Source organism: Zingiber officinale, chromosome 2B (genome assembly GCF_018446385.1).
Source record: "Zingiber officinale cultivar Zhangliang chromosome 2B, Zo_v1.1, whole genome shotgun sequence".
NCBI classification, from domain to species: Eukaryota; Viridiplantae; Streptophyta; class Magnoliopsida; order Zingiberales; family Zingiberaceae; genus Zingiber; species Zingiber officinale.
Window position 1 is genome coordinate 102,703,052 of NC_055989.1, and position 23,432 is coordinate 102,726,483.

The following is a 23,432-nucleotide window of genomic DNA, read 5'->3' on the forward strand; positions in this document are numbered from 1 at the left end:
CACCATATAAATAATATTATTTCCCAACTTATCGGGCCTATTGATTTAACAAATAAATCTCACCCTTCAATAAATTAAAGAAATAAATACTAAGTACATGTGCTTGTTATTATATCGGGATTAAGAGTACGCACATCCATAATAACAGAGGTTCTGTTCTTTTATGCAGTTAGTATAAAAGGAACAACTTCAAATGGTCCTGCTCAATACACACATAGTGTACTAGTGTAATTTTATAGTCAAGATAAATCAGTACCAAATTACACTACAACCATTCCAATGGTTTGTCCCAATTTATCTTGGTTGTAAGCTTCTATTTATAATTTATAAGGAACTAATAACATGATCTTCTGTGTGACACCACACACCATGTTATCTACAATATAAATTAAATGGACAACTACATTTAACTAAATGCAGACATTTGACCAATGTGATTCTCATTTCAAAAAAAATGTTTATACAAAAAGTTAGACTTTTAATATACATTCTAACACCCTCAAACAAAGAACCACATGCTTCCCACGTCTGATCCTCGACCCACCAAGTCTTCCTGCCCCTTGGTCCACTCGACCTACTAGGACTTTCTTGCCTAGCCGCAACTAGGATTTCCTGCCTCGTGTCTGGTCCTTTTGATCCGAATATAGGAGCCCCCACTTTCTTTGTTCAAGGTCAATATTGTACCCACATGGCTCAATCAGACCATAGTTCTTGTGCAAAGTCGGCAGTTAAACCTTCTGGCAGTCCGGGCTCTGATACAAATTATTGGATCGAAAGCGCTAGGGGGGTGAATAGTGCTTGTGGCTATTTCATTCGTTTCAGAAAACTCAAAGTAAAGCACGCAGCGAAAAATAAAACACAACGCAAACACCGAGTTTTTTACTTGGTTCGGAGCCTGTGGCGACTCCTACTCCAAGGCCTGCATGTAAGAGTGCTTTCGATGGACAATCATTAATCAATTCGAATGAGTACAAAAGTATTACAATTGTAGTACAAGGAACTTTTTAAATGAAAACAATACTTCCAGCTCTGTATGAGGAAATCTTCTAGAAGAATCGTCGTCGGAGCTTTCGGGCGTCATGGTAGCGATTTTTGAGCAGCTCGAAGAAGTGGAAGTCGTTCGTTGTGTTGTATTGAAGCTTCTGGTCGAGGCTGCTTTTATAGGCAGTTCCGGGTGCCTGGACCACGTGGCTCGGCCACTTCGTGCTTGCCACATCAGCTTGGCGATAACTTTTGGGTTCCGAGCGCCTGGATCGACTCCGGGCGCCCATACCAGCTCGGGGCGCTCGGACCCCTTACGGGTGCCCGGACTAGCTTTCTCCAACACATTTATTTTTTGCAAAATAAAGTTAGTCCAGGTAGAAAATAATATATATAATATGAAATTATGAGAGCCTCTGACTGTCGAGTTTTGACTTTGAGTTTCGTTGAAACTCTAGGTGAAATCGACGCCTACTGTTCTCTTTTCGGGGAACGTGCCCTCACCTACTTCTCTCAGGAGAGTTTACCTGTTGCCAACCAGTCCTCCAGATCGACTGGACTTTTGCTCAGCGCCTGAGGCTCCAGGACTTTTTGCTGGACGTTCGCTCCACGACCCATCCAGTCTTTTCACCAAGTCCACGACCACCAAGACTTTCCACCTACAGTCCTCAACCCTAGAGTTTTTGCCCGAAGCCTTCGACCTGCCAAGACTTTCCGCTTAAGGTTACCACCCCCTATGACTTAGAGTTACCACCCCCTAGGGTTTTTCACCTGCCTAACCGCAGTTAGGAATTTTGCCTAAGACAACATAACTTTGGATCCTTTGACATAATCAAAAACAAGTTCGATCGTCAGATGCTTCCTACACCAACAGTTGATTCATGCATGAATATCAGAAACAATCTTCTAAAATCTGTTAATTCGAAAAGAAATATCATAAAATAAAAAACTAAACAATATTATCGAAAATATTATTAATCCAAAAAACTTTCTTTCAATACCAATAAACAGATTATATAGACCAAAAAGTACAAGAAGGAAAAATCTTAAAAGAAAGAAAAAATCCTAATAAAATTAAAAAATCCTAACAAACTCAAATCCTAAAAATTCTAAACCTACAAAAAAAAATACTAAAATATAAAAGACGAAATTAATAAAAATATCTAAAATATAAAAAAACTAAAAATTATATGAAAAATAATTTATTTAAATTAATAAAACAAATAAAACAAATCCTCCAACATCAATCGCTCTGAATTAAAAAAATTCATCCTTTATAATAGTGTCAGATGATAATCCAAGAGAAGCTTAATTATATAGTATTAACTCGGTAAAATCTACCAATAATTATTGGACTTTGGAATTCTAGTCGAACCAACGATGAGCATGCCTTCTTGGACTCTGCTCTTATTCTTTTTCACGTCACTCAAGAACTTCTTCTTCTTTAGGGTTTCGTTCTTCTTCTATCTAATAAAAGCACGATCCCTTTGTTGTTCAACTGGTGCAGGATCATTAACAATAGGTTTGACTGGCATATAGTATATAAGAGGTTCTGGTTCTTAAAAAGTTGGAAATCTTGATGTTCAGACAAGGACAGAAACATCAACTCCCACTTCTTCTCTTGTACTTTTGCAGGAACACGAGCTCGAATATCACTCTCATCAATTGTCAAAGCCATTCTATGCTTTCTTCCTGCCTTAACTAGATAGCAGTTCTTCACACTCCTCACAAACATCAGTTAGGGCAGAAGCATATCCAATTTCTTAGCTCTTAAAACAGTAGACTTTTCATTTAGAATGGCATCACTTTTTGATAAGAGAGATCTCAGTTGTTTGCTAATCTTCAACATAAGATCTCCATGCAAATGATAAGCATTACCCAACTTACCTACAGCCAGCAAACTCAATGGTTTCAAATGAGCAGTCACAGAAAGCAATTTCTCGGATTGGTTTAATAAGGCATCTAATGCTTCATCAGTTTGAGACTTCATATATATCTTAGCCTGCCTTAGAAGTTCTGAGGCTTCTTGGACATTTCGATCAAAATCATCATTCGTTGAAGATAATGAAGATGCAATCTTGCCTTTTCTAACACCATCAATTGGGTAATCAGTTTTCACTCCTGAACCATTGAGATCATTGTCAGATTGGTTCTTAGAATTGATGCTACTTATGCTTTCATCCCTTAAATCGCTACCATGATGTTCATCAGAATGCAAATATGATTTATTGTGACATCAAATTTTTGTTCTGACATCAATGATTCCGCAGTTTCTTTGAAGAAGTCTATATCTTTTGCAGTTTTCTGGGTTGAATTACTACCTGTAGAAGTATGCCCATAATTTCGAATGGCATCTTCATAATTATGCCTGAAAACCATTTCCTGGTAGTGTTCTTTATTCACAGCAGCAACAGTGCCAGGAAGATTAGCTAAGCCCAAATTCTGATGCCTAGGCACAAGGGTCTGAAGCATACCCTCTTACAGCACCCACGAGAGGCGATTGAAAGGTGAACCGAGAATCGTAGGCGGCAGGCGAGTCCACTATTCGTACAGGATTCCTCGAAAAGAAGGCAGAGGCGATGGAGGCAGATTCCTTGGGTTTTCTGCCCTTTGAAGAGGAGACATCGGCGAAGGTTTTCCTTATTACGATGGCGGTGGTTATAGCAGTAGAAGGAAAGAGAGGATGCACCTAGAACGCCCGGACCAACCTCATGAATTTATTTTTAAGAGTATAGGTGTTGCCATCTTAAGGTACATTATTCCAATAATTAATAATCATTCGTGATTTACTTCATCTGTGTTGATCTTGAGACGGATTAACGGGATGCTAGGAATAAACATAGTCACTTTTTCCCACCATTTCTAAGAGCATCCATAATGAGATACATTAATGAAGTGTTAGAATATCCTCTTGATGTTAAAACTATTATGGAGGGGTGTTTTCTTGAACGCTTTCAAGGTCTTGAACGCGTTCAAGTAAATGTGGGGTGGCTGACCCACCCCATGTATGTATTTTTTTTAAATTTTATTTATTAAAAAATTATAAATTTTAAAAACAGTAATATGATTGAAATAGTAAAATTTTAATATTATTTTTAAAAATAGTAAACTTATTTTTTTAAAAATTAAGATTATTATTAAAAAATAATAATATTTTAAAATATATTTATTTAATATGATATAATTTTAAGATAATTGAGTGGAGTGTGAGACCCATAAATAATGAGTGTTTATATTAAAAGAAATATGAGTGAAAAAGATATGTTGTTATAATGAGTATGTGACAAAAGTCTCCGTACTTTTTGATGAGACGGTGGGTGTTATAATGGGAGTGGGTTGTGGATGCTCTTAGAGCATCCACAGTCATGGATACCCTCAAGGAGCTCCTTTAATGTCACATCAACGCCACATCAAAAATGAAAATCTCTCTATTTCTCTCCACTATAAAAAAAATCTCTTCTTGAGGATCCTATATTTTTTCATTATATATATTTCTTATCTCTTCCTTATATTTTACCTTATGTATAATTAAATTTACACCCGAAATAATATTAATAATTAAAAAAATACATAAATATTACCATACATCAAATAAAAAGATATAAATTATAATAATAAACAATAAACAAACCTAAATACATCTACTCTAGGTCAGGTCTCTGTTTAGTTTTTTTTAACCATTTTCTCATATATCTGAAGTTGTCCTAGTGTCATCTCACTAGTATCCTTCATAAGAATTTCATGATCCTTATGAAAGATCTCAACTTTTCATAGTCATTTTTTCTATTTGATATTCTTTAATATCTTGTCATTCTTGGTTGAGGATTTGTTCCATTGTGTCCACTCTCTGACTTTGTATTTGACCTTCCTCTTCATTGTCTTTTGTCCTATCTGACGAATGTGGGCTTCAGAGGCATCCACTGTCACGCCCTAGAGGAGTCTCTGTCTGAAGAAATTTCGGCAGCATCTCCCCTGTACGGCGGACAATCTGAAACTTTTCTACAAGCACTATATACCTCAGCCACATGCGGCTTGAATAATAACAATAAAAGAAAACAAACACCACGCAGTTAATATCAAATTCAGCCTCTGGCTGACACAACCACGCAGTAAAAAAAATAAAGCAGCTCACTCGGCTGTACCAAAACCAAAACTGTTAGCCGGCTAGGCTTACACAACCAATAACAAATACAAAACACTACATAACAACATCAACTCTCCAAAAATAAAACCAGAGTACCGAGCTAAACAAACTGATACATAAAAACAAGCAAAACATACGTGAAACCGATAAGTCCTCTGATGTGACGTGGGGACCAGCAGACAGGATGCTCCAAGCGACACCATAAATAACCTGGTACCTGAAAAATAGAGTCCACGGGGGTGAGTTCAACAACTCAGCGAATACCAATAGACATGCCTAGTAAGATATATCTAACAGCAATAAACATGGAATACAGCTTCCTAATCATATATCTAGGAAAGATGCAAAACTGAAAGGTAACTAAGGAAGCTGTACTCACCAGGAACTCCTATCCAAACAAAAGGGTCGTCAAACCGAAAGTGCCCTAAATCCTGTATGCATGTCAAACATATGCATCCAACCAAATGCAACAAATAAATGCAGCAAACACAATCACAAGAAATAAATGCATCAATGCATATGATGTCAATGATGCGTCCTGGTCACCCCTGACGCCAGTCAGTCATCTCACACACAAATGGCGAGACCGAGTGGGTAGGGCTCTGTCGTCACTGCTCCTGATGAGTGACCGAGTGGACGGGATGCTGTCGGAGTACTCCTGTCCTGTGACCCCAAATCATAAATGGGGGAGCTCAATGCTCTCAACTCCCGGTACACGATGACGGGGAGGAATCCCTGCCGGCTAACACGTTGTGTCACACTACCCATGAGCGGACCAACGTAGCCAAACAAAGTCCCTGCTGCAACACACACTGCCTGAATCGACCACTAACCCATGAGTGGTGGTGTGTGCAGATCCATGTAACTGGCGATGTGCTCAACAACAATGGAGTCGACTATCGCACAGCATGCAATCATGATGCATGACACTAAGCATGGCAATAACCTGATCAACATAACCATATCCATACATACAAAATGGGTACTGTAAAAGCGATGGTCACATACCAAGATCTAGAGTACACAGGTCAGATAGAATATCAAAAATCCTATGTCCTGAACATAATAAGTATGGAATATCCTGATCAGCATAGAAAAATCCATATATACATAATATGGGTACCACAGTATCAGTAAGTCAAATCCTCGGATCTAGGGTATACAAGTCCTCTAAGGTATAACAACCTAGACCCAAATCATATCCCTCTTCCATAGCATATGTACCAACAATATACACAGATCAAAGAATCAGGGTCTAAACACCCGAATCATATATGATATACAAATAGAGGTACACAAATCTGATATGGCACAAAAACCTAAGTATCAGATAATCTAGATACACAGGCCAGAAACAACAATCCAAATCCTAGTCCTAACCTCAGTAAGCATGGTATGTCACTCTAGAAACTAAGATACTCATGGTAACAAGATAATCATGGCAACAAATCACGAGATATAATCACGGATACATCACGTGACAAACCTAACATGCTATGGATATCAAACAGTGACATACCAAAGGCAAACATGTTCATTGCATGTAGTTATAAAATACTATACATATCCAATGACAATATCATAAAAGATAAGTCAAGAGGTACCCGCCTCCAATTGGTAAGGTCCAATCCGATCCAAATTTGACGTCGAGATACTCGTCTCGAATCAACCTCCTGTAATCACATTTTACAATTAATTATATCATTAAATCAAAATGACCAAATCCTAAACCTATTAGGAATAAATCATGGTGAATCAATCCAATAGATCCACATCTCCTTCACAATTTACCACATATCACCAATTCCAACACATAAGCAATTATGTATGCATCAATTCCTACCTAAATCAATATTCCCAATACCGATCTAAAATCTTCACATTCCACCTGCCAGTGAATTTTAAATCCAAGCCCCCTTTAACAGAACAATCCAACATGAGACTAAAGAGGATAATCTAGAGAGGAAAATCAAACCAACAAAAGAGTAATAATCGTATGCTTATACCTCCTCAATGACCTGATGGAGCCATTTCATGACAACCAGAGAACCAAATCGAGGCAGGAAACGGGGTCAAGCTCACTGCCAATACAAAGGTGAGTGGCACGGTCCTGTTGAAGCACAGCGAGGAAGAGGAGGTGCTAGGGCTGAGGGCTCGACATTGGCAACGGGTGCTCGGAATGCATCTACGCCGGTGATCTACGCTGAGATCCTTTGATGGTGCGGTCGCAACTCACAAAGAGGGAGAGGCTCGGCAGTGGCACTACTATGGTGCTAGGGCACAGGGGAGGGTCGGCCACTGGGATCTCCCCGGCGAGTGTGACGGCGTCAGCAAGGCACAGTGTTGGCGGCCGGTGGCTCGACTGGGCAGCGAAGCAAAGATTAGGGCACCGAGAAGGAAGAGGGAGAGGAAAGGCGAAACTCAGCCGCCAGCTCTCTGGTCCTTGGCGTTGTCGGCGTTGGCAGAGGAGAGGGAGGAACCGGCGATTTGCGGCGCCGGTTAGGGCTCGCGTGAGGGAAAAAGAAGAAAGGAAGAAGAGAATCGGGATCGGGGGAAAAAGAACTCGGGCACGCGGGGAAAACAAAAGAAAGAAAAGAAAATAAAGAAAAAGGAAATGTAAATATAAACATTTCCTCACTTAAACGGGGTAACCTAAACAGGCTTTTCTGGCCCCCGTTTTTATCCCCCGTTAACTCGTCTGTACGAGCTCCGAAAAATTCCAGAAAAATTTCCAAAAATTCTGAAAAATTCCCTTATTAATATTCGCCTATTTCCGGTATTTTACATTCTCCCCCACTAATAAAAATTTGGTCCCCAAATTTCGTCATCTACCATCAGCAAGTATTAACAACAGATATAGAAAGTATAAATGCTGAACGGTAAATTAAATCACATCCTCAAATGAAAAATCGAGTATCGAGCTCGGATAGTATCCTCGAGCTCCCAAATAACCTCCTCGTCCAAATGATACTGCCATCCGACTTTAACCAGCCGGATAATTTTATTCCGTAACTGACGCTCTTTCTGGTCCAAAAATCCATACCGGAACCTCCTCGTAAGTAACATCAGGCTGAAGGGGGACTGAGATATCTGCCAACAAATCTGTCGAGTCGGATATATACCACACATGGAATACATCGTGAACACCTGACAGGAACGATGGTAGTATCAGACGATAAGCTATCCCTCCAATCCTCTCCAAGATCTGGAAAGGTCCAATGTATCGCGGAGCTGGCTTACCTCCAAGGTCAATCCCTTCACCCCTTTCGTGGGTGAGACTCGCAGAAATTCCTGGTCGCAAATGGAGAACGCTAGGGGTCTGCGTCTCCGATCAGCATAACACTTTTGGCGATCCTACGCCTCTAACATTCTCCGTCTGATAACACGGACCAACTCTTCGTTCTGCTAAGCTCTACGAGGTCCCAACAACTGGGCCTCCCCCAACCTCATCCCAGAGGGTGGGTGTCCGACAAGACCTACCCTACAACGCTTCAAACGGTGCCATCTGGATAGCCGAATGAAAGCTGTTATTGTAGGCGAACTCTACTAACGGCAGATGGTCCTCCCAACTGCCTCCGAAATCCATGACACATGACCTCAGCAGGTCCTCTAAAGTCTGAATTGTCCGCTCTGACTGTCCATCTGTCTGTGGATGGAAGGCTGTACTAAAACAGAGCTGTGTACCCAAGGTCTGCTGCAGACTCTGCCAATCGATCCAGAGGATCAGTCCTCCGGATCGCTAAGAAGTGCGCGGTTTTGGTTAATCGATCAACAATTACCCAAATCGCGTCATGTCCTCGTCGTGTCCTCGGCAACCCTATCACAAAGTCCATGGTAATGTGATCCCACTTCCACTCAGGAATAGAAATCCGCTGAAATAAACCGACAGGTCTCTGGTGCTCGGCCTTCACTTGCTGACAGACAAGACATCTAGCTACAAAATCTGCGATGTCTCCCTTCATGTCGTTCCACCAACAGAAACACCTCAAATTTCTGGGTACATACGGGTACCACCAGAGTGGACAGCAAATCATGAGCGATGAACCTCCGGAAGTAACTTCCATAAGACCGGATGAGACAGGAATACGCAAAATCTGTCTCAAAAGTGTATAACACCCTCCTCGCCTCGTGTGAACTCGGTCTGCTGCCCGGAAGCTATCTAGCTGCAAATAAACTGCAAATACTGAACAACAGCCTAGGGCTCTCGGATCCTCGTCCTGATCGACGACTGAGCAACCATGGTAACCAGAATACCCTGCTCTGTCCGTCCCCGCTCCTCAAGGCACAATTCGGAGTATCCCTAAATCAAGTCTGTGACCACCACTCGGTGGCAAGCTAAAGTCCCTCTGGACTTCTTGCTAAGTGCATCAACAACCACATTAGCTCTCCTTGGGTGATAGCTAATGTACAATCATAATCCTTCAGGAACTCTATCCATCTCCTCTGTCGGAGATTAAGTTCCTTCTACGAAAACAGATATTTGAGACTCTTATGGTCAGTGAGAATCTCAACTGTAACGTCATATAAATAATGTCGCCAAATTTTCATGGCAAAAATAATGGCGACTAGCTCCAGATCATGTACAGGGTAGTTCTTCTCATGTTCTTTCAACCGACGAGAAGCATAGGAGACTACTCTATCGTGCTGCATCAAAACAGCGTCCAAACCCTGAATAGATGCGTCGGTGTAGTGGACAAATCCGTCCTCCCCAGAAGATAAAATCCAAAAATCGAAGCCGACACTAGTCTCCGCTTCAGCTACTAGAAGCTGGTCTTGCAATCCTCAGTCCAAGTAAACTTCACGCCTTTCATGGTCACGCGTGAAAGTAGCATAGCTATGCGGAAGAAACCCTCGACGAAAGGTCTGTAATATCCTGCGAGTCACAAAAGACTGCGGATCTCCTACACTGATTTCGACTGCTCCCAACGGTAACAACCTCTATTTCCTATGGAACCATGGTACACTCCTACTGGTGACCGTGTGTCCCAAACATCATCACAAAAGACAATCCAATTCAGCACTACTGATAATCACATATAGATGTTCTCATCGAATCATCTCTAGATCTATGCGAAGGTAGTGTACGTGACTCACCTCGGATCCAAAATAGATCACATCATCGTCAACAAAGACAATGGAATTCGATCCAAACATCCTCGAAATACCAGAATCATCAAGTCTCTGAAAACATCTAAGGCACTGTAAGCCTATATGGCAAAACCAAGACACATAATGTCTGTATCACAGACATTCCTAACCATAAGATCCTCAACAATAAATAGATCTGATCACCAACGATATAAATCACCAAAGAAAATATCCTCTAGTGTGAGAGCAATGCTCTATCACACGAAATACCACATATGTGGGAGCAACGCTCTACCACAAACAATCCGTAATATGTGGGAGCAATGCTCCACCACAAACAAACAATAATATGTGGGAGCTACACTCCACCACAAACGATCCATAACCTGTGGGAGCAACGCTCCACCATAAACAATACATAAATGCCCAATACACCTAACTATCCAGCTAGAGACTGCAAGAGATCTCTCTACCACAAATCCCTGTGGGTAGCCTAGGGTATAACAACCCAGTAATCAAATCAAGTCTATAGTCAACTCAATCAATATCGTAGTGGGTCACCCGTTGATAAGAAAATGGGTTGACAAGGTAGTCCAACAAATGACATAATGCAGACACTCCACATCCTGCATTCAACATAAGTAGAATCCTCATGATGCTACCAACAATACACCTGGCACACGTGCACACACAACATAGGTATAATCGACATAATCCTCCAATTATTGTACACCAAACATATACACAACTCAGGTATATTCAGTATAATACCTCCCACATCACATACCGTACACGTGTGCTTAAATCAACGTAGGTATAATCGACAATATACCTCCATAATACTCACCCCATATATATACATACACCTTGAGTATGATCAACATAATACTTCCAATAAAGTCTAATTGACACAAGTGTATCCACAAATCAAATATAATCAACAAGATACCTCGAACATTACATCCAACACATCTGCATCTAACATAACACCGATTTAATCAACATGATACCTTCCATAATACAATCAGCATAAGCTCAATGATGCAATCGGTTAGTCTACCACAGGACTCCTACAACACATAATAATCATATCTACACACCACATAAATATGCATAATCAACATATTTAAAATCCAATCTACCACACAAATCCTACGCCACCTTCTAAGTTATCCTACAAGGTACTTACAGTCTAAATTTAAAGTACCCACGGAATAGGATAAATCAATCCTCTAAAAACTGACCAAACCAACAACGATATACGGCTAATTCAGTCTTTTCCCACGTCAGTAACAGTCATGTACTCCAATGTGCTCATAATATCCAACTAAGCACGAAAAAATCAAAAGATTCGAACCTCTAAAAATAGAGTATAATTGTCCTCTACTGATCAAACCAACAAAACTAAATCAATCATCTTCTAACTAATCAAGAATACCTTAATCCTCCACAAGCAACTAAGGTATATCAATACACGACTACCCAAATCAACTAGTGTAAATCAGACTTCTACTGACCAATCTAACAAGAGTAAATCAATACTTACTGATGAAATTAATTGAGGTAATATGGTATTCTACTAGCTAAGTCAGCATGAATACATAGATACTATTCACTATCCAGCTAATAATAGCAGAGGCTGGTATGTGCCTCGATCTTCTAATCAACTAATAATAACAGAAGCTAAAAAAAAAAAACTACTGGTGTATGATATAATAAATCACCAGAAACTGTAACCCTTAACCTCTATCAAGGTCGATCATCATCAGTGGTTTACCTAATGCATAAAATGTATGATATATCAACTAGACAGGTACTAGTAAAGAGTGCTAATACATGTCATAAACTGTAATACTCAACAATGCATATACTAACAGAAAGGTAGGATAACAGTATATACTGACATACCTCCTATAGCTTGGAGATGTCCTGCTGCTGCCAGGTCCCAAAACCCGAAAAAAAAATCACATCAAGAAGACCAAAACACAAAATCCGAAACACCGAAAATAAGACTCGTAAGTCGATCTCTGATACCAAATAAATTGATATCAGATAAATCTCGAAAATCCAGAACACATAGCAAGTATCGTATAACTTGGCTTTGATACCACTAAATTGTCACGCCCCAGAGGAGTCTCTGTCCGAAGAAATTTCGGCAGCATCTCCCCTGTACGGCGGACAATCTGAAACTGTTCTACAAGCACTATATACCTCAGCCACATGCGGCTGGAATAATAACAATAAAAGAAAACAAACACCACGCAGTTAATATCAAATTCAGCCTCTGGCTGACACAACCACGCAGTAAAAAAAATAAAGCAGCCCACTCGGCTGTACCAAAACCAAAACTGTTAGCCGGCTAGGCTTACACAACCAATAACAAATACAAAACACCACATAACAACATCAACTCTCCAAAAATAAAACCAGAGTACCGAGCTAAACAAACTGATACATAAAAACAAGCAAAACATACGTGAAACCGATAAGTCCTCTGATGTGACGTGGGGACCAGCAGACAGGATGCTCCAAGCGACACCATAAATAACCTGGTACCTGAAAAATATAGAGTCCACGGGGGTGAGTTCAACAACTCAGCGAATACCAATAGACATGCCTAGTAAGATATATCTAACAGCAATAAACATGGAATACAGCTTCCTAATCATATATCTAGGAAAGATGCAAAACTGAAAGGTAACTAAGGAAGCTGTACTCACCAGGAACTCCTATCCAAACAAAAGGGTCGTCAAACCGAAAGTGCCCTAAATCCTGTATGCATGTCAAACATATGCATCCAACCAAATGCAGCAAATAAATGCAGCAAACACAATCACAAGAAATAAATGCATCAATGCATATGATGTCAATGATGCGTCCTGGTCACCCCTGACGCCAGTCAGTCATCTCACACACAAATGGCGAGACCGAGTGGGTAGGGCTGTGACAACCGTGCACTCTGTCGTCACTGCTCCTGATGAGTGACCGAGTGGACGGGATGCACTCCTGTCCTGTGACCCCAAATCATAAATGGGGGAGCTCAATGCTCTCAACTCCCGGTACACGATGACGGGGAGGAATCCCTGCCGGCTAACACGTTGTGTCACACTACCCATGAGCGGACCAACGTAGCCAAACAAAGTCCCTGCTGCAACACACACTGCCTAAATCGACCACTAACCCATGAGTGGTGGTGTGTGCAGATCCATGTAACTGGCGATGTGCTCAACAACAATGGAGTCGACTATCGCACAGCATGCAATCATGATGCATGACACTAAGCATGGCAAAAACTGATCAACATAACCATATCCATATATACAAAATGGGTACTGTAAAAGCGATGGTCACATACCAAGATCTAGAGTACACAGGTCAGATAGAATATCAAAAATCCTATGTCCTGAACATAATAAGTATGGAATATCCTGATCAGCATAGAAAAATCCATATATACATAATATGGGTACCACAGTATCAGTAAGTCAAATCCACGGATCTAGGGTATACAAGTCCTCTAAGGTATAACAACCTAGACCCAAATCATATCCCTCTTCCATAGCATGTGTACCAACAATATACACAGATCAAAGAATCAGGGTCTAAACACCCGAATCATATATGATATACAAATAGAGGTACACAAATCTGATATGGCACAAAAACCTAAGTATCAGATAATCTAGATACACAGGCCAGAAACAACAATCCAAATCCTAGTCCTAACCTCAGTAAGCATGGTATGTCACTCTAGAAACTAAGATACTCATGGTAACAAGATAATCATGGCAACAAATCACGAGATATAATCACGGATACATCACAGGTGACAAACCTAACATGCTATGGATATCAAACAGTGACATACCAAAGGCAAACATGTTCATTGCATGTAGTTATAAAATACTATACATATCCAATGACAATATCATAAAAGATAAGTCAAGAGGTACTCGCCTCCAATCGGTAAGGTCCAATCCGATCCAAATTTGACGTCGAGATACTCGTCTCGAATCAACCTCCTGTAATCACATTTTACAATTAATTATATCATTAAATCAAAATGACCAAATCCTAAACCTATTAGGAATAAATCATGGTGAATCAATCCAATAGATCCACATCTCCTTCACAATTTACCACATATCACCAATTCCAACACATAAGCAATTATGTATGCATCAATTCCTACCTAAATCAATATTCCCAATACCGATCTAAAATCTTCACATTCCACCTGCCAGTGAATTTTAAATCCAAGCCCCCTTTAACAGAACAATCCAACATGAGACTAAAGAGGATAATCTAGAGAGGAAAATCAAACCAACAAAAGAGTAATAATCGTATGCTTATACCTCCTCAATGACCTGATGGAGCCATTTCATGACAACCAGAGAACCAAATCGAGGCAGGAAACGGGGTCAAGCTCACTGCCAATACAAAGGTGAGTGGCACGGTCCTGTTGAAGCACAGCGAGGAAGAGGAGGTGCTAGGGCTGAGGGCTCGACATTGGCAATGGGTGCTCGGAATGCATCTACGCCGGTGATCTATGCTGAGATCCTTTGATGGTGCGGTCGCAACTCACGAAGAGGGAGAGGCTCAGCAGTGGCACTACTGTGGTGCTAGGGCACAGGGGAGGGTCGGCCACTGGGATCTCCCCGGCGAGTGTGACGGCGTCAGCAAGGCACAGTGTTGGCGGCCGGTGGCTCGACTGGGCAGCGAAGCAAAGATTAGGGCACCGAGAAGGAAGAGGGAGAGGAAAGGCGAAACTCAGCCGCCAGCTCTCTGGTCCTTGGCGTCGTCGGCGTCGGCAGAGGAGAGGGAGGAACCGGCGATTTGCGGCGCCGGTTAGGGCTCGCGTGAGGGAAAAAGAAGAAAGGAAGAAGAGAATCGGGATCGGGGGAAAAAGAACTCGGGCACGCGGGGAAAACAAAAGAAAGAAAAGAAAATAAAGAAAAAGGAAATGTAAATATAAACATTTCCTCACTTAAACGGGGTAACCTAAACAGGTTTTTCTGGCCCCCGTTTTTATCCCCCGTTAACTCGTCTGTACGAGCTCCGAAAAATTCCAGAAATTTTTTCAAAAATTCTGAAAAATTCCCTTATTAATATTCGCCTATTTCCGGTATTTTACATCTACATCAACACTCGTATCTGGATTTGGATTTGATGCTGAGTGTTCCTCCTAATTCGGATGTCTTTGCCTTTTTGTTAGAGGAATGAGCAACTGATTGTGGATCATATTTCTCATATTTTTTGAGAACCACACATGCATATGCTTGAAATTCTTATTTTTATTGTTGGCTTTACATATATTCAGTGCATTCTCTAACACATTCTCGTCACTCCATCTGTTTTGACGATGAGTATACAAATTATTATAGGTTGTAGAAAATTCATTTACCATCGATGCAAACTTATAGTAATGTGATTTTAACACTTGATAGCTTCTCTTCATAGTTCCAATGGGCTGATATTTGTTATAACAATCAGCTATACGTTTCCAAAAAGCTTGATCCTTTAGTCATTACCAATGACTACATCGGTGATGATAGTTGCCCATGACTTCGCAAGGACCATATCTTCATCAAGAGACCAAAATCTTTGTTTCAAATCATCTTTCTCCGATTCAACTTCACGCTCTTCATATGATGAGTATGGTGGCCACTGAGATGTTGGAACATACAATGACATTAGAGGTTCTTTGTCGCTAATAGATGGGTCGATAGTAGTCATTCTTGCTTCATTCGAAAACATGACTGATGGTTGAAGAGGTGAAAATACGAAAGACACAGAAGATATCTCAAATTGGTTGCTCATGACTGACCAATCTTAGTGTGAATAAATACCAAATGGAGCTTGGGCGGCGTTACTTTGAAGGGGAAGGGAAAAATTTTGAGAACTTTGAAAATTTGAGAAATTTGGAAGATCTTGTGGAACATATACAATATTTTAAAATTTTGGATGGTATTGTGTGAGAGAAAAATTAAGAATATTGGGCATCATGGTTTGGAGCAAGGACGGATCCAGGAATTATAAGTGGGCTGGGCTGATCTCGAGTTAGTCTAGTCCACCATAGAAGAGGTCCAAGTTCACTTCACGCGAGCACGTTACCAACTTCGTTTTCACCTATATTTTCACCAAATTTTAAATTTTTATTGAATGATTTTTTTTAAAATTTATCAGTAATAATATCTAATTTGTAGATGTTGAAAATTTAGGGACTGTGGCAGAAGACCTGGTTGTCAACGCTAGAGCACGCCGTCGATGGTGAGGTAGAAGTAGTCAATCCATGAGCTTGGCGTGAGACCATGCTCGAGCATCTCGTGCAACACTTCAATTTATAGCTGCTTGCCTCCTGCATTGGCATGACTGTAAGAGTACGCTAATGTAGAGGACACGTCGATCCGATCCTGGCAACTACGACTGAGGACGGCCATGTCGACGACTATGCCTCCGAGGGTGAAGGCTTGGCCATGAAGAGAGTGGTCATAACCACGAGCGGTGACAGGACAAAGACATGGGGATGAGTAAGTAAGGTAAACGTTAGAAGTAATATCGTCGAGGAAGGACGGGTGGAGGAGCAAAACTAGTCAGGAGGTTAAAGTCAGAGGAGAATCAAAGTGTGATTTCAAAGTTAAATATTAAGGGCTATCATCCATGGCCGGAGTCGGATAATAGATGAGGAAATAACATATATAAAAGGTGGCAAGTTAATGACGCATATTTATAATTAAAATAAAATAGAAAGTTAATTAAACAAATATATAATTAAATTAAAAATAAAAGTATTGGATGAGATCTTGTCAAATATATGGAGATAGGATAAATATGTGTGACTTCAATAACTAACCTCTTGATTAAAAGATTTTGATTTTTTTTTAAAAAAAAAGACGCACTCGGTCTATTTTTGGTACTCCATCTTATTTCTATTTTTTTTTATCACATTGGTACTCCATCTTATTTATATTTTTTATCACAACAATAGGCCTTCCTTCAACCTAACTCTAATATGTATATTTAACAATAAAAAAAAGGGGCTGTGCTACAGCCCAGCATAGCCTTTTAATAGATCCGTCCATGGTTTGGAGGAATGCAAGCATTTTAAGAAGATGTATTTTCTTCCGCATTTGAGGAATTCAAAATATTTGTAAAAAAATTATTGAAAATTTCATCTATCTCAAATACAAATAGAGAATAAAAGGATGAAAGAAATAGAAAATGAAAAGATGAATGAAAAAAAAAAAGAGTTTCGTGATATATTTATAGAATTTTTTTTATTAAAAAAATTGAACGTTGAACAAAAGCTATTAAATTAGTCGTTCAATGTTCAATTTTACCTTTAGTCTACACAACCTACACACAGTGTATTTTTTTAATAACAAATGTTTAAAAAAATTAATTAATTTTTTTTTTTTTTTTTTTTTTGTGAATGTCGTTTGGGAGTGAGGTTCGTCCCTTAAGCTAAGTCACCGGAAGGAGCTCCCACTGAAGATACTCTAAAATCACCATTTCTTGATTCACTCCAATATAAGAGCCCGATTGAAAGTTGATTTGTCCCTCGAGATGATACAGTGGTTAAGGTATGAGGTATTGTCATATGAGGTCTTGAGGTCGAAACTCAGCGTGTCCGAGCATGTCTTCCCCATGCCTTGACCACCTGTACTTATGACTAGTAGTCACCTATGATTTACCTCCACCATGTTAGCCTAGGAACGGATTGACGGGAGTGATGGAGGCGAGTGAATTATCTTTTGCCGTGCTGAATAAGTTGATTTGAGGATTCAAAAAGTGTTTTAGAAATAAAGAGTACTAGTTATAAAAAAACTTAAATTCTAAATTGAAAAGTAAAAAATTAAAGTATCCTAAATATTATAAATAAATAATTTTAATAAATTTATATAATCTAATAACTTCCACCTCTTTTATTAAAATAGGCTGAATTTCTGTCACCAACTTCGTTGACTACTTCATATATTTCATCAATTGTCATAGATTAAGTCATTGAGTATTTCAATTTTATCGTCCACATCTTTCTTATAAATAAAGTCTTTCTTAGATCCCTTACCTGAAATCTAACTTATCATATTCGATGCTATCGAGATCCACATCATGATGATTATCCCTGCCGTCGCAGGATGAAGGGAGGATATAGTGGCATTGTGAAGCTCGAAGTTGTAGGGATGGGACAATTAGATCCTGAAACTCTCGAAATAAAATTTGCATTTCGACATTTCTCCTCGATTGAAAATTAAAGATTTTTCAAAACAAAAATAAAAGAATTTATAATTTTTACGATCTTGTGCCACTAGAGGTTAGGATAATTTTATGACATATCTCTATCAATCTTGATTGCTACGATAACAATTCGAAACTTCTTTAGCGAAAATCTATCTATTATTATGACCGTGACAATATTCTATTAGATTTGATGCTTGACTAATTCAATCGAAATTTGTCAATTCTGATACTAATTTGACGTCACTTGGGATAACGATAATCTGGTGAACTATAAACAAAAAAAACTAACTTATTAACGATAATAAAAAAAATCCAACCAATATGCTCACCGTGTTTTCCAATGAACTCTTCGCACGTCAACCCACGTCCCCAAGCCACTATTCCCACGCTGAGTCCCCCCGGGTTCAGTCCGCGGGTCTAAACCTGATCTTAGTGTCGGATTGAACCTGTATAGCTTTGAGCTGACCGAGTCTAACTCGCATGTCGTGCCCCTGCTGTCTCTCTGACTCTCTCCAGTCTCCACCACATCAACAACATATCAAAACCACGAGCGGCGGCGGCGCAGCGTTGCCAAACTTCCGTGTTACGGTGTTCGTACCGGTGTGGAAAAATTTAATGCTCCTTGGGTGCCACAAGAAGAAAAAGACTTTTGATGTTGACGCAAGTCCTCGCTGCTTATGTTGACCAAAGACTTTCTAATCCATGTAAGCCTATCTATGAGCTTCTCTTCTGCTGCTTGGTTCAATCCATCTCTGCAAGAGTTTGTGAAGATGGGTTGCCATCACAAGTTTAGTCCCTCCTCCTCTTGCTTGCTGTCTCTGCTCATCGTCTTCCACTTTGGTCTTGCAGTAGCCATCACCCCAAAATTGCTGTGGAACTACTGCCCAACTGATGCAAACTACACAGCAATGAGCGCGTTCCGCACCAACCTCAATCTCCTCCTCTCTTCCCTCTCCTCCTCTACCGCCGCCGCCGCAGGGTTCTACAACGACACGGTAGGTCGACCTCCGAACCAAGTCTACGGCCTCGCGCTGTGCCAAGGAGACCTCTCCTTCGGTGACTGCCAGGGCTGCGTCAATGCCTCCGTTCAAGCCATCACCCAGGAGTGCCCCAAGGGCATGAGCTCCACCATATGGTACGACATCTGCATGCTCCGCTACTCCAACACAAACTTCTTCTCCGCCGCCGACACTGTCTACAAGGTCTATGAAAGAAACGTCAACAACGCGTCGGACCTGCAGATCTTCAACCAGCAGTTGGGAAATCTGATGAACAGTCTCGCTACCGAGGCAGCGCGTAGCCCGTCGAAGCTGTTCGCGGCGGGAAGTGCGAACCTGACGAGCTTCACGAAGGTATATGGGCTGGTGCAGTGCACAAGGGACTTGTCGGCGGATGACTGCTACAGATGTCTTCTTGACTCAGTGGGGAGCATACCAAGCTTATGCGACGGGAAGCAGGGGTGCAAGGTATACGGACAGAGCTGCAGACTTCGATATGAAATGGCCCCTTTCTATAACATTTCTGCAACAGAAGTTGCCTCCTCGTCGCCTCCGTCGCCAGTCGTTCCAGTTTCACCTCCATCGTCGCTGCCGACCGGTGGCAATGAAGGCAAGTGATATTTAAACTCGTTTTACTCGTAAATTATAGTATGCATTTCGTTAATTCGTAAATTATTGTGATTGGATGTTGGAGAACAACGTCTTTGGACCTTATTTAAACTCTTCCTTCAGTGGTCATTCGCATGCTCCTCCCCTAAACCATTACTTCCTCACTTTTCTGGTGACCTCGATTCACAGCTGTTTCCTTCGATTCGAGTCCTTCCCTTTCTATAATCTCTCCAGCGTCGCTGCTCCTCCGTCTCCGCGTTGCAACGATTCCGGGCCAAAAGATTTCTTATAATTAATCCAACCACGAATACGACTTTCTTTATCAATCATGGAGAGATTTATTCGCCAACTCCTGTTGTTGTTGCTTAGATCAATCAAAGTAATCTTTAGACTAGAATAAGGACATGAATCCTGTGGCGAGTAGATTTATTGGAGAAGACGCCATCTTTGACGGGTCAAAGCTATGACTTTCGCATCATCGCCCATCCGCCAACTTCGATTTAAAGTTATCGAAAGGATTTGTTTAAAGCAAGACTTTGTCCTTTAGTCTAATTAAGTAATGAGAGATCCTTATCGTTTCCTCTACGTAATTATTCAACAGTACTCCTGTCCCTATTGGCTAAGTCAAGCCAGACTTGTATTTTTCCACTGCTAAGTCAAGCCCATAGCATTTATTGTACAGCAAGTTACCAAAAGCTTAACTAAAATAGCACCATGGTAGTATTGATTTTTAAAAATTAGTATCATTTTGGTGTTGCATTACAATTAATGTGATGCTGATTTCAAAAATTAGCACCATCATATTTGAAATGCAGCACCATATAATAGTATTGTCTTTTGAAATTCAGCACCCGGTGATGTTGATTTTGAAATACCACAATCGTACTGTTATTTGAAATTTAGTGTCATGGTGGTGCTGTTCTTAGAATACAACACCACAGTGGTTGTTGACAGGAGGGATAAAGTGAAAGACAAGTGCAGCTTTTGAAAAATCTGAAAATTAAATATGTTTTTTTTGAAAATTCAGTAACTTTAAGTGCGCCCATCAATTTAATTGTTGTTTACTATATGTTAATTTCATTTGAGCAGTTCATAGTATTTTCATTTTCTTCATTAATCACTTTTTTTTTACCTTAGGAAATAATAATGGATCCAGGAGAACAGTTCTACTCATTACCATCCCTGTTGCTATAGCCACTCTACTGTTCCTTTGTGCCGTTTTTATTTGCTGTGGAAGAACACAAGTAGGAATTCGAAGATGGAAACCACTCCCGCAAGTATTCGGTAGGGCTGCTGAACCATTATGTAGTGTCTGAGCATGCATGGATGTTTATTACTTACAATGAAAAATATTTTTGAACAGTGAATCAAGATCAACATGAAATAAATAGTGCAGAATCTCTATTGTTTGATCTTGAGAGTATTAGGATTGCTACCGACAACTTCTCTGATGCAAACAAGCTAGGAGAAGGTGGATTTGGACCAGTTTATAAGGTTAGTCCGAAGACTGAAATATATGTGCCTTGTGTAACCTGTGGAAGGTAATTATAATGGCAATGGTACTTTGAATGCAGGGCACACTAGAGAATGAAGAGCTGATAGCAGTGAAAAGGCTTTCGAGAAATTCAGGGCAAGGACTAGTTGAGTTGAAAAATGAAGTGCTTCTACTCGTCAAACTTCAACACAGAAACCTTGTCAGGCTTTTGGGCTGTTGCTTAAAATCGGAGGAGAAACTACTTGTTTATGAGTACCTTCCTAATACAAGTCTTGACAAGTTTTTGTTTGGTAAGGTTTCGCTACTTAATGAGTCTACATTTTTGCATGACAGTTCATTTCTATGTTGAAACATAGAAAGTGCTATCAGTAACAGTGTTGATATAACAGTTTAGTTTTTGGATCCATTGTTATTGTTGGTTTTGTTAGCACATGACATAACTAGTTCAAACTCAAATGACCAAATATTATATATTGATGGAGCAGATTCTTCGAAAAGAATGCAATTGGACTGGGCAACGCGGTTTAAGATCATTGAAGGCATCGGTCGAGGACTTCTTTATTTGCATGAAGATTCACGGCTAAAGATCATTCACCGGGATCTAAAAGCAAGTAACATCTTGTTAGATGCAAATATGAATCCCAAAATTTCAGACTTCGGTTTAGCCAAGCTTTTTGGTGTAGATGAGACCCAGAGAAACACTAGTAGAATCGCTGGAACATAGTATGTAATTTCTTTATTTGCTTGATTCATTCAATCTAATATTTCTGATCTTGGTGTTTTTTTCTTGTTGATGGTAGTGGATACATGGCACCGGAATATGCTTTTTATGGCCTCTTCTCGATTAAATCAGATGTGTTTAGCTATGGTGTGCTGATTTTAGAGATTTTGACTGGTCAGAAGAACAGTAATAATTACCAAGGATCGTCATCCTCCGAGTGTTTTGTAGATCTTATTACTCAAGTAAGTATGGATCCTTCCGAGATCCTTCCTCGAATGATATAAATTTGATATGCATTTTATTTGAATGAAAGAAAATTTATTGACTTATCATGTTTTCATCTCACTTGCAAAGGTTTGGCAGAATTGGACTCAAGGAAATATCTTGCAGATTATCGATCAAAATCTAGTTGATCATTGTCCGACTCAAGAAGCATTAAGATGCATGCATATAGGGTTACTGTGTGTCCAAGAAGATCCAGTTCAGAGACCCACCATGGCCAATATTGTTATTATGCTCAATACTCACTCAGTCAGTCTTCCTGCACCTTCAGCTCCTGCATTTGTCAATCACAATACCATAACCACTGAATTAGGTAATGCTCTAGAATCTAGCGGGAATTCTAGCGAAAGCAAAGGGAAGGCAAGGAATTTTTCTCAAAATGATGTTTCAATCTCCGAGTTGGAGGCTAGATAGCAGCAACAAAGCCAAAACTTCATCTAAAGATTGTGTGTTTGTGTTTTTTTTCATCTGCAATAAATTGAACATTGTATCATCAACGAACTTAGTGAATTTTGATTGATAAAGTAATTGTGCAATGCCATGGCAATGGAAAAATTGGCTCCACAGCTTCATTAGTGTGAAACTGTCTCATCAATGTTCATACTCAATTATCTTTAGGATTGCAAATGAACTAAATATTCATGACCAAGTTTGGTAACAGCTTGTTTACATTCATTAAATACATATGCAATTAATTAAATGAATAAGTTTGAATAGCTCATTAAATTAAATAAACAAACTTAAATGTATATATGTTTAATTCGTTAATGTTCATGAATAATATTTGTGAACTATTCATGAATAATGTTTATAATAGTGAACAATATTCGTGAGCAAAATTTGTAAATTATGTTATCAATAAAATTCTTATCA

General features: G+C 39.9%; 1 protein-coding gene across 1 annotated transcript; it reads left to right on the forward strand.

Annotated features, from left to right (window-relative positions):
• Positions 1–19,155: 19,155 nt before the first annotated feature.
• LOC122046582 (cysteine-rich receptor-like protein kinase 10) lies at positions 19,156–22,976 on the forward strand. The gene is made up of 7 exons (XM_042607351.1): positions 19,156–20,062; positions 21,199–21,345; positions 21,425–21,555; positions 21,636–21,846; positions 22,042–22,279; positions 22,357–22,519; positions 22,632–22,976. The coding sequence occupies exons 1-7, from the start codon at positions 19,171–19,173 to the stop codon at positions 22,971–22,973; spliced, it is 2,124 nt and encodes a 707-aa protein (XP_042463285.1). The 5' UTR covers positions 19,156–19,170; the 3' UTR covers positions 22,974–22,976.
• Positions 22,977–23,432: the final 456 nt, after the last annotated feature.